The sequence below is a fragment of the Nanorana parkeri genome, unplaced genomic scaffold (genome assembly GCF_000935625.1).
Source record: "Nanorana parkeri isolate BGI_ZX_2015 unplaced genomic scaffold, ASM93562v1 scaffold1536, whole genome shotgun sequence".
NCBI classification, from domain to species: Eukaryota; Metazoa; Chordata; class Amphibia; order Anura; family Dicroglossidae; genus Nanorana; species Nanorana parkeri.
The window spans coordinates 65,056-83,755 of NW_017307804.1; the positions used below are offsets into that span (position 1 = coordinate 65,056).

The following is an 18,700-nucleotide window of genomic DNA, read 5'->3' on the forward strand; positions in this document are numbered from 1 at the left end:
ATATATATATATATATATATGCTTGTTTGTATATTTGTTTCAAATAATTAAAGAAATTGTGTTCCCAGTAATGAAAATGATGTGAAGGTCTTCTCCCACAGAAATTAAATGACATGCAAGTATAAATGAAATTAGATGAATAATCAGATTTTATTTTAGGAGCTCTTTCATTTTACTGATGTAATTCACAGCAAACACTACTCTGACTTACACTGTGATTGCATCCTAGGTGCAGGCAAACAAGTACACCATCACCTATAACAGCTAAATCCAGAGGAAGCCGCACTCCAGGGCTCTTCGCCAAAAGTAAAAGTATTTATTTATGGGGCAAATTCATACTGTAATGTTCCTCCCCATGTATGCTTAATCTCTAACACATTCCACCATTCCAGCTTCCTTATGCTTCCTCATGCTTACTCATAGAGAGATTTACCAATTCTATTGATAATTAAATTGTGTCAACTGTTGTTGGTATCAACTGAGCCAATTATCACAACGTTTAATCTAAGGATCCTTCCTGTTACATTCCCTCCCAGTATTAATATGCTAATGAGTGGAATGGTAAGTAGAAACAAAAGATAGTCAATCTGTCTTATAGGATTATTGGAAACAATATCTGTAACAAATACATCAAGGCAACTGGACTTGCTGTATTTCATTGGACATCCAACTAGCTTCCTCAATTCATAATGACTTGTACAAAAATTATCTGGGAGTTACCATTCCAAGTCATTCTGAATTGAGAAAGATCTGGAGACCAGCGAAACGTCTTTAAGAAAAATACAGCAGGTCCAGTTGCCTTGATTTATTTTTTACAGATATTGTTTTCAATAATCCTATTGGACAGTGACTATCCTTTGTTTTTACTCACCATTCCATACCATATCAGACCATCACCATTATATTCCATACCATTAAAGTCCAGTTGCTTTGATTTATTTTTTACAGATATGACCTAAATGAATGAGAACCTTCACAGACATATTATTGGAAACAAGTCTGTTGTTAGGTAAATTAAATCTCATAGAAAATCTAAAGCCACCTCATATTTATGAGTGGTGATCATTTGTATTTAAGCTGAGGCAGAGCTCAGTTGGGCAATATAATGTAATTTACAGGCAGGTCAGAAGAACAAGGTGCCGATGAGACATTTCTATTATACACCATTCAAGATAAATATATTTGTTACGTTGTACAGATATTTTTTTAATTAACAAATATATTTGATTTTAAATTAATTACAGTTTTAAGGTTCTTAAGATGGATCTAACAGTCTCTAAGTAAATTTTCAGCAGATCCTAGAAAAAAAAGTAAACTAATGCACCCACCACATCTATAGAAATATATACTGCAATATATGGCACTTTTGCTCTTGTGTTTGGATACACTTTAACCTGACTAAAAAATAAATAAAACCAGAGCCAGATTTTATTATTCAAGTGCCACTGAACTCAAGAATTACATTTTTAAAATGCATTCAAGTACCCTATCAACAAAAATGTATCTTATTTGTGTATCACTCGGCTGTAGATCTTCAGATCATCTCTGAATTGGTGCTGACACTGTCCTTCCTTCTGGAGGGGGGCTACTTTTGTTCCCCATGGTCCCTGTGTGTGTTGTAAGGTAGCCACCACTCCAAGCTCACTCCTGTGATGGACTACAATCCCAATAAGTAAACTAAACATGAGATTGTAGTCCATCACAGGAGTGAGCTTGGAGTGTTGACTACTTTACAACACACAGAGAGACCATGGGGAACAAAAGTAGTCCCCCTCCAGAAGGAAGGACAGTGTCACCACCAATTCAGAGAGGATTTGAGGATTTACAGCTGAATGATACACAAATCAATCATCAACATTTGAATCACTAACCTAGAAAAAAAGTATACAGATTAGAACCACTGACTTCCCTGATTAGCATTGTTTCCAGACAAGTGATTTAGGCATCTGACATTTTTAAAAGGTTAGAAGGTCAGCAATGGCAGCCTCAATGTGCTTTCAAAATTGATTTACTCCCTAAGTAATCGTATAAAGCCTAATTCTCCTCCAAGCTTCATATCAGGCCATGGATTTGGGGAGGAAGTCTCTCATTTATGACCACCCTACATCTGACTGGTTTTGTAAAAAAAAAATGCATATCTATGCAGCAGTATCCATGGAAAACAATGAGCTATCTTTGGCAAAGTAACACACAAAATAACTAAAAGTAGCTTGCAAAAAATGGTGTCTGGGATGAAAAAACAGGAAGTAGGTGTCTGTGCGTTAACGTGGAACAGTAGAAAGGCATCATGGCACACTCACAAACTAGCATGTAAAACAACTTGTCTCACCACTAAGGACAATGACAGAGGTTTGGATACACGTCTTCTGCAAAGGATGTGTAAGCCGCACTGCCGCGCCAAGGCACCTCTTATAGTGCGGTCCTAACTCTAAACTATGAGAGTCTCCATCTTGGAGCACATGGGGGCAGAAGATATCAAATTGGGTGCAGGCTTGTCAGGAGGACGCCCCACCTCCTTAAAGGTACAGAAACACACAAGGGATCCCGCACATCCCATTGGCAGCTGAGAAACCCCATGCGTCGCTGCACCAAATCGGTAAAGCAAAACAAACGACAAACGCACTCAACAATTTGTTACCAGTTGTACAGTAAGGTGCACACGAAATGGGCTTTGAACAGTAGAACAGTAGAAAGGCATCATGGCACACTCACAAACTAGCATGTAAAACAACTTGTGCCATGATGCCTTTCTACTGTTCTACTGTTCAAAGCCCATTTCGTGTGCACCTTACTGTACAACTGGTAACAAATTGTTGAGTGCGTTTGTCGTTGGTTTTGCTTGTTGGTTAACGTGGACGCACTAGAGGCGCAGATTCTAAGAAGGGCCAGGTGTTCGACAGAGCCTCTGATGGTGAGGATGATTGGCTGCTGGACACCTTCCAGGTTGCGGCCCTCTAGCACGCCCACACAGACATAAAGGTTAGTTGCAGCACCGAGGTGCTGGATACAACAGCAGGCGGGGGTGAAGCCTATACACAGACACACAAGTAGGCACAGGTGAAAGGACTCACTGAAGAAGCTGATGATCAATCCACTGCAGGAAACACTGGATCTCACTGTGAGGAAGAGGGAATCCAGACACACGGGGAACAAGGTAGGTTATAGCAACCGCAGCGATTACAAAGGCAAGTGATAAACAGGGAGTCCGACTGGGTGTAAAGACACGTTGCTCGAACGGCACAGAACAAGTGTGCTGGACTTTTAATGTAGAGGTTCAGAGTGGAGTGGCAGGAAGCCAAGCAGCTCAGACAGGAGGTAAAACCCGGCACCGGATCATCACACAGGGAAGTGTGACAACACCCTGTTCCAAGGGCTCCATTGTCCCTCCATAGTATGGAGCCACCATAAGACAGGAAGTGTGTTACTGTCCGGATCACTAGGTTAAAATAAAGGGGAAAAAACTTTTTTTTTTAAGAAATCTAATGCAGCCAGCACATTATGGGATTCATAAGCTGAAATATATGAGACTTTAGATGAGATATGTTTTATAAAACATACCACAGGATGTAACACAGCACAGAAAATATGTCCTCCATCCTTACTGACTGTTCCAGAAGATTTATTCCTGCTGCTTTTTATTTTACTGTGTGACTTATCTTTACTATATATATTTATTATTTTTATAACAGGTGGTGTACCTTACAGGATTACCGCTAGGCACGCTTCTTATCAAACCTCAAGATGAGTCAAACTAAGAAGACATATGACTGCTCTGAATGCAGTAAAAGTTTCCCTTTGGTGTCAAAACTTACCACTCACCAGAAAATTCACAAAGAGAAGCAATATCCTTGTTCTGAATGTGAGAAATGTTTTAGAAGGAAGATACATCTGACTCAACACAAGAAGATACACACGGGAAAGAACATATGGTCATGCTCTGAATGTGATAAATGCTTTGTATACAAGTCACACCTCGAAGTCCACAAGAGGTCTCACACAGGAGAGAAGCCATTTAGATGTTCAGAATGTGATAAAGAATTCCCAGAAAAGAAAAATCTAATCCAACACATGAGGATTCACACCGGAGAGAAGCCGTACCGATGTTCAGAATGTGATATGCGCTTCTCAGAAAGGGGAAACCTTACAAAACACCAGATGATTCACACAGGAGAGAAGCCATACCCGTGTTCTGAATGTGGTAAATGTTTTTCGAGACATAACAAGTTGATTGAACACCAAATGATTCACACAGGAGAGAAGCCATATCCTTGTTCTGAATGTGGTAAATGTTTTAGAAGGAAGGCACATCTGATTCTACACCAGAAGATTCACACAGATGAGATGCCATATCCGTGCTCGGAATGTGGTAAATGTTTTAAAAGCAAGGAAGGTCTGACCCAACACCAGAAGATTCACACAAGAGTGAAGCCATTTTGATGTTCTGAGAGCTTTAAACAGACACCAGAAGATCCACCCAGGAGAAAAGACATTTAGATGTTTGGAGAGTGTTAAATAGACACCGGGAGATTCACACAGGAGAGAAGCTATTTAGATGTTTGCTGAGCTTTAGATAGAAACCAGAAGATCCATAAAGGGGAGAAGCCAATTAGATGTTTGGAGAACTATAGATAGACACCAGAAGATCCACACAAGGAGCCATATAGATGTTTTGGGAGCTTTAGATAGAAACCAGAAGATCCATAAAAGAGAGAAGCCATTTAGATGTTTGGAGAGTTTTAGATAGACACCAGAAGATCCACACAGGAAAGGAGCCATTTAGATGCTTGGGGAGCATTACATACTGTAGACACCAGAATATCCACACAGGAGAATATCCACACAGGGGAGAAGCCACTTTGGAGTGCTTTAATTGGACACCTAGGAACCCACAAAGGACAGGGAGCTTTTTCCTGATCGAAATGCAATAAACATTTTATTCATAAAGATCAGCTTTAAAAACACCATATGAGTCACACAGGAGATAAACCATTTTTTAGATGTTTGGAATGTGACATAAATGTCTTACTAAAGCTACATTTTCCTAGACACCAGAAGATTCACACAGGAAAGAATATTTTTTAGTTATTCGTACTGTGAAAAGTGCTTCACATATACTGTATGTTAAACCCTACACAACCAGCAGTCACACTTAAAATAAGTTATTTCAATGTTCATGTAATGTTAATGTGATGTTGTGCAAATAAATCTATGAATATTTTTACCGCCTGATATTGGTGGAATTTTTGTATGGAACAGACAAGACTGGTAAAATGTATTTTATTCTTGTAGTTGGGTAACAAACATTATATAAAGGGTTCTATTTTTAACACACCCTAAAACAACTGGCCAAGAGAACAAGAGGCAGATATTTAAGATATAAAAACAAAATGCTGCGGGCAGAGAAATACTCATAGTGGGGAAACGCAGAACGCGTTTCCCCACATACTCTTCTATATGTATAGGGTGCCTAACGCTCAGTGTTCAGAGGACAGGAGTGCATGACATATGGAGTGTAGGGGTCAGGAGGGGGAAACGCATTGAGTGCAGGGATCAGGAGTGCAGGGCTCAGGAGTAAATAAAACATGGACTGGCGGGATCAGGCATGTGTAAAACATATAATATATATTTTGATTCATTGTGGAACTATGTTTTCATCATTTAGGTATGAGGTGATGTCTAGTGAGATTTTGAGGCATTCTGCTCTTGTGGCATTCTGAAGGCACCTATGACTTTTCTGCTGTGGGAGTCATCTTCTGTAAGGTGCCTCATAAGACTAAACCTTTTACCCCACACAGAACATGGTCATGGCTTCTCTCCTGTGTGTCTCCTCTCCTGGTGTTTCTTCAACTTGTCCTTGCTTCAAAAACATTCATCGCATTCAGAACACAGATATATAAGATCAAAATATCTATGATGCAATAAGTGTGACAGCCTTCTACGGGAAAGGTGGTCTTCAGCAGTGTACAAAGTCTCATGCAGAAGAAAAGCCATTCCAGTGTTCTAAATGTGAGAAAGGGTTCCCTTCTAAGTCAGCACTTGTAGTTCACAAGAGGATTCAGAGACTGGAGAGAAGACATTTAGATGTTTGGAATGTGGCAACGGCTTTTCACAAAAGATACATCTTATTCAGCATCAAAGAAAACATGTAATTTATAAATCGTGGGTTACATCCTGTGGGCTCCTAATTGACACATCTCCCCCTGGATTAGTACATTAGTAATAAAAAGCAGAAAAGATAGGGTTTCTGGAGGGGTGCAATTATATAGCCAAGAGAGATGTGCTAAAATATATAATACATTTTTATTTTGTATAATATAAAAAAACGATGCATTTCATATATCTAACAGAGTATTTCATGTATCTAGCAAAAACCCTGCATGGGATTTGCTTGTATGGGCATTAATTTAGTACATCCATCTTAAAGTGATCCAGATTGTTCAAGGTAGAAAGCATAACATTAATCACAAGTTTGACAGATTTAAAATTGTCCCTTTGAGGGCTTAGCTTAATAGGTCCCGACGCGTTTCGCCAGTGGCTTCATCAGGGGACCCAAAACAAATGGATCATGCAGGGTTAGTCTGTGAGGCAAGGGAGGCACTTGGAGGGTCGAGAGAGCGGAAGTCGGATGAATCCAAGAACCACCTCCACGATCTCCTCTGTGTCACAATCGGGATCCCAGGTTTATATAGGGAGAGATGGCATCCAATCATCCAGCCGGCCTCACCGGGAGGCTACCATAGGTGATATATATTGGAAAAAGACCCGACTGGGTATTCCTGTGGTTCTATTTTGGTTTCACTGATGGTGTGTGGCTGGCTGCATGCCTCCGTAGTGACCTCCAGAAACCCTATCTTTTTTGCTTTTTATTACTAATCAAAGAAAACACACAGGGGAGAAACTATATACAGTGGTACCTCGGTTCACGAACGCTTCTGTTCGCGAACAATTCGGTACGCGAACAGGAAGTTCGGCAAAATGTTGCTTCCGTTCACTAACTTTGCATCGTGTGACGAATGCAACCACAGCCATCTTCCCTGCTCTGACACATGGTTGTGGCGTCCTCTAGTCGAGATTGCAGTCTGATCACAGTTTGATTCAGTTCGCGACCAATTCGGTTCGCGACCAGAATCGTGGAACGAATTAAGTTCATGGCCCGAGTTACCACTGTAAATGTTCAGAATGTGGCAACTGCTTCTCAGATCATGGAGGTCTTGCTACACATTGGGGGACTCCCTGCAATGAAGCAATTTCCCTGCACAGAATGTGACAAGTTCTTCTCGCAAAAGGTATATCTTGCACAACACCTGAAGAGTCACACTGGATAGAAGCCATACAAATGTTCAGAATGTAACAAGTGCTTCTTGTTACATTCTGAACAGGGAAGACTAATTAGTTCACAAAGTCATTTAAATCTTCTGAATGTGACAAGTTCTTCTCACAAAAGACACATCTTAACCTACACCAGATGAATCCCACTGGAGCGAAGCCATTTAGATGTTCAGAATGTGACAAATGTTTCACACAAAAGGTTGGCCTTATTAAACACCAGAGGAGTCACAACAGGGACAACATTTAGGAGTTAAGAATGTGGTGGGTCTTTAGCAAAAATGGCCCTTCTTATACCACACCAAAAGATTCAAAGAACAGGGAAGCCATGGTTGGGCTTTGAAAATGACATGTGCTTTTTTTGCAGTGGACCCTCTTGCTTGATACCAAAATATCCTCATGGATATCCTTTTCTGTGCATGAGGAAAGGCGTCCCCAGAGGACAAACAATGTCTATCTCAAAGGCTCTTTCAATGTCTGCAACTGGAGATTAAATTGGAAGTCCAACATGTGTTCCCACCAGAAGAGTTATGAGAGAACTTGTGAACTAGAAGTCCTCCCCTGCCAGCAAGGTTCTTGACCTTATGTATTCTACAACTGTCAGGTCCAATGGACATGATGCTATGAGTTATTGTAAATATGTTTTTAACCAGTGTGATTGGGGGTAGTAGGCACGTGACTTAACCTTCCAGCAGAGGTGGCAAGATGAGGTAATCACAAGGGTTAACTCATTCAGTGAGAGATTACTTAAATGCTGTAAAGTGTAAATGAGATTTATATAACACAATTAGCATCTTAGTGTTGTGCGGTGTTAGAATTTTAGACACTTAATATTTCCAAGTGTCTTGAGGTGATTGTATAAGAAACTTGCTGAAACGGCCAGTTAGTTCAAAAACATGTGTGACTTTATTTAGTTCTATAAAGTCATCAAACAACACTGAAATGTTCAAAAGTATACAAAAATATATAGATAGATAATATTCCAGTATCAAATGAATAAAAGAAAAGTATTTGTAAAATGTAGCAAAGTATGTAAAATAATGATGTTCGCCTTCGTGTGATGAGATTGTATCTGTATATGTGTATCTCTTGTAAGTTCTTTTGTCAGAGCGCATGTGTGTGAGTCTAAGTGACCGTGCTTAAGCATGACTCTGCCTTAAGAATAGGTATTTCTCTTTCTCCCGCCTAGTGTAATACGATTCTCAGACATGTTGTATGGTACGTGATTACTCTATGTGAATAGTACAATTATTGTATTCCGTACAAACATCTGTTACAAATCTCTGCATGTCATTAACTGAAGCATTCCGTACCTGTCCATCATCTTATATATATATATATATTGACAATTACGATCCCAAGAAATATTAACCTAAACAGAATATAGCTTACATAGAAGTATCAATTACATATGCAGCCTAATTATCCATCCTCTGAAATGGTGACCTAGGACCTTTCTTGACCTTTTCCGTGACCTTTCTAAAGCTGCAGATTTAAGAGGAGTAGACACATCTGGAGGCACTCAATAACAAAGGTTCCCTTTCACACACTTAACTTGGAATATTTAGGGCCTATTTGAATAAATGAAATATATAACTATTTATCATATTGTACATGATAATTATGATTTTAAGGATTTAACATGCGGGGATTTCTTTTGGCATGGACCATTCTTTCACACCTCTCCTAGGCAGGGAGGCACCAAGAATTGAGCCTTCTAAGGACTCTCTCACAAACAAAAGAAGCACAAACCCAGCCTCCTTATATTAATGCTCATATATAAAAGATTACCTATGGATCCACGGATTAACATCTGGGGGTCCTAGTATATATATTCTAGGCACTCATTATTCCCAGTAGAATGACACCAGACAAGGCTGGGGAGATAGACAAAAGTTGGTTCTGGAGGGTCTCAGCCTACCCATGTGAGATGTCTATGGAAAGAGGCAATTTTGCTGTGTATGAATCTAGAGATACCATATCTGTGTCAGACTCATATCCAGAAATAATTACTTTTTTGTCATATACGGGTTCTGTCTGGTGAAAAACTCCTCTACCAGGTGTGAAATAGGTGGAGGCTTCAGGTCCTTATCTCTTAGCCACACCTGCTTCTCCACCCCGTTCATCCCAGAGGCTGGACTGCAACCTGAGCTGTGACCCACAGGTATAAAATACGTTGCAATGGTAACCAAAGTGTGCTTACTGGGGGCCCAAATCTAGTTCTGTAGTAAGTTGCCATTTTCCTTGCCGGCAGCCCCCTGGGATAGAATCGAGTGCTTCTGTAAGTAGCATTTCTATCAATTTTCTCCTTTTTATTTTGTATCTGTCTGTTTTATGTAACTGTTTTATGTAACATCTAATTGTAAATATATGCAATGTGAATACTTTTCCTTCATACGATTCTTACATCACCAAGTGCAATGCAAAGCCTCAGATGCAGTGGTGTAAAGCACGTCGCCAATGGACTCTAGAGAAGTGGAGACGTGTTCTCTGGAGTGACGAATCACGCTTCTCTGTCTGGCAATCCGATGGACGTGTCTGGGTTTGGTGGTTGCCAGGAGAAAGGTGCAATCGTTGATGCCATAAGGTGCCATGTTGAACTTCCAGTGACCAGTATGAGAGATTGAGAGCGATAACACCAAATTTAACACACCTGCTCCCCATTCAAACCTGAGACCTTGTAACACTAACGAGTCACATGACACCAGGGAGGGAAAATGGCTAATTGGGCCCAATTTGGACATTTTCACTTATGGGTGTACTCACTTTTGTTGCCAGCGGTTAGACATTAATGGCTGTGTGTTGAGTTATTTTGAGGGGACAGCAAATGTACACTGATATACAAGCTGTACACTCACTACTTTACATTGTAGCAAAGTGTAATTTCTTCAGTGTCATCACATAAAATTATATAAAATATTTACAAAAATGTGAGGGGTGTACTCACTTCTGTGAGATACTGTATATATGTATATATTAAAATATGTTAATTTTTAACCCCTTAGTTTACCTTAACCAGCCCTAATGATCTTGTCTACCCCCTAAGTTACTGTTTGTTTGCTTATTATTTTATTTTTGTACCATTCGCATTTAAACTTGTTTTTCCATTCACTTTGTTCATTTTGTGTTTGTAGCGTTGCATTAAAAACCAATACATTGTTCCTAAATGTTATGGTATATCATGCGTTCTTTGGCATTCGTCTTTCTCAGTGTTAGAGCGGGGAAAAAAGAAGAAACCAGATAATTTTGCGTATAGTTAAAGGAGAACTATGAGGTGAGTGAAAATCACTCAACCTCATAGGTCGAGCCGACGTGTGACAATGAAACTGTCACAGGTCGGCTCAATAGATCGGGAAGTGAGTGAACACATACCGTCGCTCGCTCACTTCTCGATCCTGTCCCTGCAGAGAGCCATGACTGTCACGCACCCTGGCTCCCTGCAGGGATTCCCCCCCTCCCCTGTCCGATCCTCCGGCGCTGACTGACGGGAGAGGGGGCGTGTACAGCTGGCTCTGCCTCTAGATAGGCAAAGCCAGCTGTCAATCACGCAGCTCGGTGGATCTCAACAGTAATGTTGGGATCCGTCCCGGCTGCGGCGGTTTAAGTATACAGCTCGCGGTATATTGATCTTTGGGTCACAGAAGGATGCTAGTTTGCGTCCTCCAGTGACCCTGAGGAGAACTATGGGGAAAAACACTTACCCCATAGTTCTCCTTTAACATTGCTGCCTATTTGGATCTCTGTGGCTGAGGCCCAGTGCAGACCTGAGCGATCCGGGATCATGCGGTCCTGCACAATTGCAGACATCGATTGCCGCGCTGCCTAAGACCCCATTCACACTGAGCGACATGCAAATCGCGCGACTTTGAGCGACATTGAGCGACGAGCGACATTGAGCGACGTTGAGCTACGTGTCGCGCGACATCGCGCGATATCTTCCTATTGGGCTGTATGCAATCAGGAGCAATATCGCTCAAAATCGCTCTAAAAAAGGGTCATGTAGAAGCGACAAGCTACCAGCGACGAGCTACAAGCGATATTGAGTGATATTGAGCGACATTGAGCGACGAGATGTGAACAGCTACATTGAATTGTATTGGTGAAGCTACATAGAGCGATATAGTGCGGAAATATGAGCGATATCGCTACAAAAATCGCGCGATAAATCGCTCAATGTGAACGGGGCCTTATTGATTTCAATGGGGTGACATCCACGCGGCCATCGCAGAAAGAAGGTACATGTGCTTTTTTTTTTGCAATACACGACGCGCGGCTGTTTTAGCCCCGGTCGTGTTCGGATGCACGGGCAAAATCGCGCCGGGAAACTGTGCGATCCGTCCGACGCAACTGGGGTGCCATTAGAAAAAAATGCCACCCACAGCACGATCATCTGTGATGGGCGACTCCGCTGCAATCCGCACGGTATCGTGCACGATTGCCGCACAGTCACAGATCACCTAGGTATGCACAGGCCCTTAACTGAGATAGTACAAATGTATCTCAGTGTGAATTGTGACCTTCAATAGCAGGAAGTAGAAGAAAAAAAAGAAGGGATAGTCTACTTGCACTGGCTAAAGAGGAGTAAAACTTAATGTAAACCCTGTTCCAAACCGAAACAGCAAAGTGCTAGCTGACAGTCTTGTTTCCCTGCTGTGTAAAACACTGCATAGTTTGATAACTTATATCCATGATGAATGTTTGTAAGTAGATACACTGGAAACAAATCAATCAGGTTCTGTACGAGAAGATGAGGCTGAGCTGGACTTGTTGCCTCCATGCTGGTCGGGACCATTGTAAAAGAAGCAGCGTGTAGTATCTCTTCTGAGATACTACACAGTTACATAGTTACATAGTATTTGAGGTTGAATAAAGACATTAGTCCATCAAGTCCAACCTATAGGACTTGATGGACTAATGTTTTATTTATTAAGCTTGCCATACACCTATAGATTATCTGCAGGTTTTCTATGGTCAGATGGAAAAATTGCAACAGATTCCTTCATTTACAGCAGTGGTTCCCAACCTGTGTGACCTCAGGACCCACATTTGTCCTTGGTCATCAAGCCCCCACCCAGGTCGCACCACACTGCACGGCATTGCAGTACCGCATGTTTTGGTACAAGTGATCAAACTGTGGGCAGGGAGATGTGTTTGGGGTGCCATTGAAATGAATTACAACGTACTGCCTGCACCTGAACGAACAGTAGGTGCAATTGCGTGATAGTTTGCGATTAAAACACTGACAGACACACACAACCACAGACACACTCCAAAAATGTAAGGGTTCAGTGTGGGCTGCTGTGCTGGGACAGAGCTCCATCCATACGTGCATTGCTTGTTCAGCTCTCTGTAGAGGTGCCGGGAGCCAGAATGTGACACCCTCCAGACGCCGCCCTCAGAGACGTCACACATGAGAGCAAGGGCATAGCAGGTCGGCCCTCCAGAAGCGTCCCGTTGCTAGGAGACGTTCGGGAGGGCCGCTGCTGACGACTCAGCCCTCAACACACCTGTCTAAATTACAAAAGCCTGGAAGGCTCACTTGCTCGACGTTCTAGCAAGGTAGAACGTTGAGCAATCTTCTAGGGTTCATACCTCAGACATCCTGAACCTTGTTGTCCTCCTCCAGAGCAGGGCCGGCCTTAGGGGTGTGCAAAACCGACACAGCTCGTCCTGGGGGCGGCTTCTCTCCCCCTCACCGCTCCGCCATCCGATATGACAGCGCTCCCTCGTCCGCCCCCCCACCTATGGTCAATTTTGGGCATGGTAATTTTTTGCGATTTTGCGGGTGCGCGCAATTTTAAAGCATGACATGTTTGGTGTCTATTTACCCGACGTGACCGCGCTTTTTATATTTTACCAAAAATATGGGTGATAAATGGGTGTGGTTACTGAGGGTGTGGCCACTGAGGGGTGTGGTCACTGAGGGGCGCTGTAAAGCTTTCTCGCACAGGGCGCCTAAAGGCCTAAGGCCGGCCCTGCTCCAGAGAAATGGGAATCTGGACTTCTGCCTCACATCACGGATCCTCTGACCTGTACTCCTGAAGGGGCTCTGGGGCCGATCAAACCGCAAGTACCACCTGGACACTGCATTTGAGTATATTGCATGCTATGCTGTGGGGTTAAAGAGACAATACTCTTCATAGGGTTGCTCTGGAGTACTGCTAATTTCTGTGTTGCTGGGAAACATTATCCTTGCCGTCAGGGGCACGTGTGTGTTATGTAGTGCTGAGAGACTGTAATAACCAAGTTGGAATAATCACTGATATCTTTATTACACTGCCGAGTTATTTTCTGTTGCTTTATAGTGTTTATGCATTAGTGAAGTGAACTACTGCATTCTGAACTACAAACCCCCACATGCCCCGACTAACCACAATTGTGGATCAGAGAGAGGTTTCATTGCCATTACCTTATCAGTTACAGCCTGTGGTGGCGCATGATGTGTTAAGGGTTCCGACCTCACTCAACCACACTACAGAGTGTTAGTGAGAACCCCCACCTGAGCCATCCACAGAGCCTCTCTGCAGCTGAGATCCTCACCCACACTCGCTTGACCATTACACAGGAAGCATATTTTAAATGGCTGCTCGGCATGAGAGCTGACAGTGCTGCGCTAGGGGGAGGATGTGGAGCCACTCACCTAGTGTAGTGGATGGCATGCGGTGGCCCACTGAACATGGGTAATTGCAGAAACGTCACCAGCACACCAAATCCTTGTAGGATCAAAATTCGTAGATTTATTGCAAACTCATGTCAGTTGCGCAAGCGCTTTCGGGGCCACACAGGGTCCTTTCATCAGGCATACCAATGAGGGTCCCACACAGGGTCCCTTCATCAGGCATCCGCAATCATTCCAAGCACCCCTTCCCGATCACGGTGTCATACCGGTAAGGAGTGCAACTAGCCTTTCCTTTTTCCACTGAACATGGGGTCACGACCCACTTTTGGGTCACGACCCACCAGTTGAGAACCATAGATCTACAGTAAACTGTGTGGATGGATTAATCTCCCACTGGGCCAAGCTTCAGTATCTTGCTAGTCGGCCCCGCTGGCTCTCAAAATACCTAAACAATGCCGGCATCCAATCAGGCTCTTCAGGTGTTGTGACAGCCAGCGGGCCGACTAGCAAGATACTGAAGCTTGGCCCAGCGGGAGATTCCTCCATACACACAGTTTAGCGTAGATGGAGGAATCTGTTGCACTTTTTCCATCTGACCACAGAAAATCTGCAGCTAATCTATAGGAGTATGGCCAGCTTAACACACACTGAATGGTGACTGGACAACACTGTGCAGTATGTACAAAAGCATTTTATTTGGGGAAAGGGGAAGTAACTTGTATATTAGGCAAGACAATGTAACAATATTTTCTGGGGGAAAAAAGAAAAGAAAAAAAACAATACACAAAATATGGGAATAAAAGCCTTTATTTGTAAATATCATGATTTATAAATGGGACATATACAGTATATATTGTGTCCTTTGTATCTAAAGTGACGCTAATAACTAAAGAAACAAACACTAAAAAAAATGATTATTTCAATTTTTGCTACTTATTGTTATATTTAGAATACATAGAAAAGAAAATATTTTTGCAAGATTATATTGCCAAAAAAAATGTTTTAAACCCCCATCCCATAACAAAGATATCTATCACTTTGGTATCAAAGTATTTTAAAAGTTACTACTAAATCTACAGGCAAGTAGCTGAAGTGTAAAAATTGCATTCAACAGCACAAACATTTCAACAATTTTTAAAATGTTGTTATCATGCGGGGCTTAAACTGCCAGAGCCCAGGGGTGAAGAGGCTGTGGGAACCGGTCTAGTAGCGAGGCAGGGCCAAGGATCAGGTAAGTATATTGTCTTTAGTTGCACCCAGTGTCCTTAGTCCTCTGCTGAGTAGCCTTGGTCCACAACTGATTGATCCAGGTCTTCTACTGAGCGCCCCGAGTCCTCCACTGAGTGAACCAGGTCTTTTACTGAGTACCCAGGCCCTTAACTGAGTACCTCAGGTCTTCTACTGAGTGTCTCCGTTGAGATTGGGAGAGTATACATGTTTTGGAACATTAATGTGTCATTTATCTCCCTTTTGATTAATCTTTTCATATTTATTTTTTTTCTAAGTAATGATAATAAATGTTATTTGTATTTTAATCACATCATCATCATCAACGTGACATTACAGTTTTTCAGACCAATTCATTTTGGTACAGTTAAAAAATGATATTAGTCCAAAGCTGAACACAAGCTATACAATGTGATTGTACAATCTGCTTTAGATCTATTATCAACTACGTAGTGCAAGGTCCTAATCTAAAAGTGATTGTTCAGAGATTGTAGTGTATGGCCACCTTAAGGACCCATTAGCACCAGCAAGCTACGCTAAACACATGGCTGCTTGTGTGTGTTGACACGCATGGTCCTGATGGGCCGATTCTGGCGCATTGCATTGTTGACTTTTTTCGTAAGCACTTCATTAAGTTCTACTGACACGGCGCGGTGCAATGCAATTGTACTGAATCGCACCACACCGTGCTGAAAAAAGTGCAGCATGCTATAAAGCAAGCTGAACTGTGCCCTTTTAAACAAGGCAAATTGCCCTGTCTATGCGATGGACATACTCTGAAAAAAGTGGCCAGCATAGCCCCAAAACTTCTGGTGTGAACGGCCCCTTAGACTCAGATTTAATCCAAATCGGCCATAATGGTATCCTACCAGCCCCTCGCCATTTTAATATGTGTTCCCAGAGGTGCCCCAGGTCCATTGGGACCTTAGAAACAGCCCTGCGCTGCTCCATAGTGACAATTAGGGATGCACCAATACCGATATTTGTATTGGTATCGCTGCCGATACTAATATCAGTATCTGTGCCGATACCGAGTATTTGGGTGAGTATTCGTACTTGCCCAAATGCTCCAATACTTATCTGCGATACCGCAACTTCCGGTTAGGGGGAGAGCTCCCTCTGACCGTCAGTGCCGAGGGAGCATGGAGCCGGCTTTCTTTCCAATCAGGAAGAGGGGTGGTGGATTATGACCCAGCTTACTGATTTGCTAGGAAGCCGGCTTCACCTGTTAGGCAACCAATTAGGAAGCCAGACGGAGCTTCGCGACCCACGGCCCGGCTTCCTGATAGGTCAGGAAGCCAGGCAGCCTCAGCAAATGAATCCGGTGTTCTTTCGCTAGAACACCAGCTTCCCAGGCAATCAGGAAGCCGGGCGAAGGGTCATGATCCGCCACCCGACTTGCTGATATACTCAGTATTGGCGAGTCCCAGAAAAAAATATCAATATTCGTACTCAATACTGAAAAAATGGTATCAGTGCATCCCTAGTGATAAGCAGTAATTTTGCGTAAGGTAAGCTGCCGCATAAGATTCAACTTTTTACCCCACACAGAACATGGTCATGGCTTCTCTCCTTTGTGTCTCTTCTCCTTGTGTTTCTTCAACTAGTCCTTGCGTCAAAAACATTTATCACAATCAGAACATGGATATGGCTTTTCTCCTGTGTGGATCCTCTTGTAGGTCAACTGTGCCATGCTTGACAATTCTTTACTACATACAGGAATGTGGATTGACACCTGGGTGGGTTTCACAGTGTTGGATCAGCTCTGCCTTTCTACTAAAACATTCATCACATTCAGGACAATGATATGTCTTCCTTCCTGAGTGGGTCCTCTGGTGTTTGTACAATTCTGCAAGGTTTCCAAAGCATTCATTACATTCAGTACATCGATAGGGCTTCTCTCCTGTATGAATCCTGTAGTGTTGAGTAAGTTGTGTCTTTAGCGCGAAGGACATGTCACATTCTGAACATTGAAAGGTCTTCCCTATGTGCTGGATGCTCTTGTGTACATTGAGATCTCCTTTATTTTTAAAACACTTGCCACATTCTTCACATATAAATGGCTTCTCTCCTGTGTGACTCTTCTGGTGTTCAACAAGCTTTGAAGAAGTTATATAGGACTTGTTACATTCAGAGCATGAATAGGGTTTCTCTCCAGTGTGACTCCTTTCATGTCTTGCAAGGTGCGCTTTGCATTTAAAACCTTTGCCACATTCCGAGCAGGAAAAGGGCCTCTGTCCTGTGTGATCCATCATGTGGTTTTTGAGAGCCATTTTTGTTTTATAACCTTGGCCACATTCAGAACATGGATATGGCTTTTCCCCAGTATGATCCCTCTGGTGGGTAGAAAGCAGACACCGGGTTCTAAAACATTTGTTGCATTCAGAACACTGATGTGGCTTCTCCCCGGTGTGAAACATCTGGTGAGTGATTAGATTTCCCTTGGTTTTAAATGATTTGTTACATTCAGAACACTGATGCGGCCTTTCCCCAGTGTGAAACATCTGGTGAGTGATGAGATTTCCCTTGGTTTTAAATGATCTGTTACATTCAGAACATTGATATGGTTTCTCTCCACTATGAATTCTCAGGTGGCGGACAAGTTCAGACTTCTGTAAAAAGTATTTATCACATTTAGGACATGGATATGGCTTCTGTCTGGTGTGCTCCAATTGGTGGAGAGTGCGCCGTGCATAGGTTTGAAAACTTTTGCCACATTCAGAACACCTAATCAGCCACTCTTCTGTGTGAATCTTCATGTGGCTGTTGCACTCTGACGTGTTCTTAAAACATTTGTCACATTCAGAACATTGATATGGCTTCTCTCCTGTGTGCGTCTTCATGTGGTTGTTGCACTCTGCCTTGGTTTTAAAACATTTGTCACATTCAGAACACTTGAATGGCTTCACTCCTGTGTGAGTCCTCATGTGGATGGTCCACAATGACTTGGTCCTGAAACCTTTCTCACACTCAGAACACTGATATGGCTTATCTCCTGTGTGATTCATCATGTGTAATCTGCACTGTGCCTTGGTGTTGAAACATTTGTCACATTCAGAACACTGGAATGGCTTCTCTCCTGTGTGAGTCCTCTGGTGAACGATAAGATCTGACTTCAAATTATAGCATTTACTACATTCAGAACATTGGTATAGCTTGTCTCCCGTGTGAATTCTCTGGTGAAACATAAGTTGGGACATCGAAACACAGCTGGTATCGCATTCAGAACACGGATATGGCTTCTTTCCAGTGTGCATCCACTGATGGCTGACAAGCAACCTCTTAACTGTAAAGCATTTACCACATTCAGTACACTTGAATGGCTTCTCTCCAGTGTGATTCCTCTGGTGAATGAGAAGATTTGACTTTTGTACAAAGCTTTTGTCACATTCAGAACATCCATATACCTTCTTCTTAGCATGACTCATCCTGGGGTTTAATAAGAAGCGTGCCTATGAGAAATCCTGAGATGCACAGTACCTGTTAAAAAAAATTATATATATAAACAAATATATATATATATATATA

General features: G+C 42.4%; 2 protein-coding genes and 1 pseudogene across 2 annotated transcripts in view; 2 read left to right on the forward strand and 1 right to left on the reverse strand.

Moving 5' to 3' along the window:
• LOC108798685 (gastrula zinc finger protein XlCGF71.1-like) overlaps positions 1–268 on the forward strand; it is a 1,648-nt gene extending 1,380 nt beyond the window's left edge. The window contains exon 2 of the mRNA XM_018570458.1: positions 230–268. Within this exon, the coding sequence (XP_018425960.1) occupies positions 230–268 (39 nt within the window). The remainder of the gene's footprint in view (positions 1–229) is intronic.
• Positions 269–3,694: 3,426 nt separating this feature from the next.
• Positions 3,695–4,494, forward strand: LOC108798686 (annotated as a pseudogene).
• Positions 4,495–16,881: 12,387 nt separating this feature from the next.
• The window catches only part of LOC108798687 (zinc finger protein 850-like), a 38,260-nt gene continuing 36,441 nt past the window's right edge, over positions 16,882–18,700 (reverse strand). Inside the window, exons 2-3 of the mRNA XM_018570459.1 lie at positions 17,912–18,537; positions 16,882–17,830 (exon numbers count right to left, since the gene is read on the reverse strand). Coding sequence (XP_018425961.1) covers positions 16,882–17,830; positions 17,912–18,537 — 1,575 coding nt within the window. The remainder of the gene's footprint in view (positions 17,831–17,911; positions 18,538–18,700) is intronic.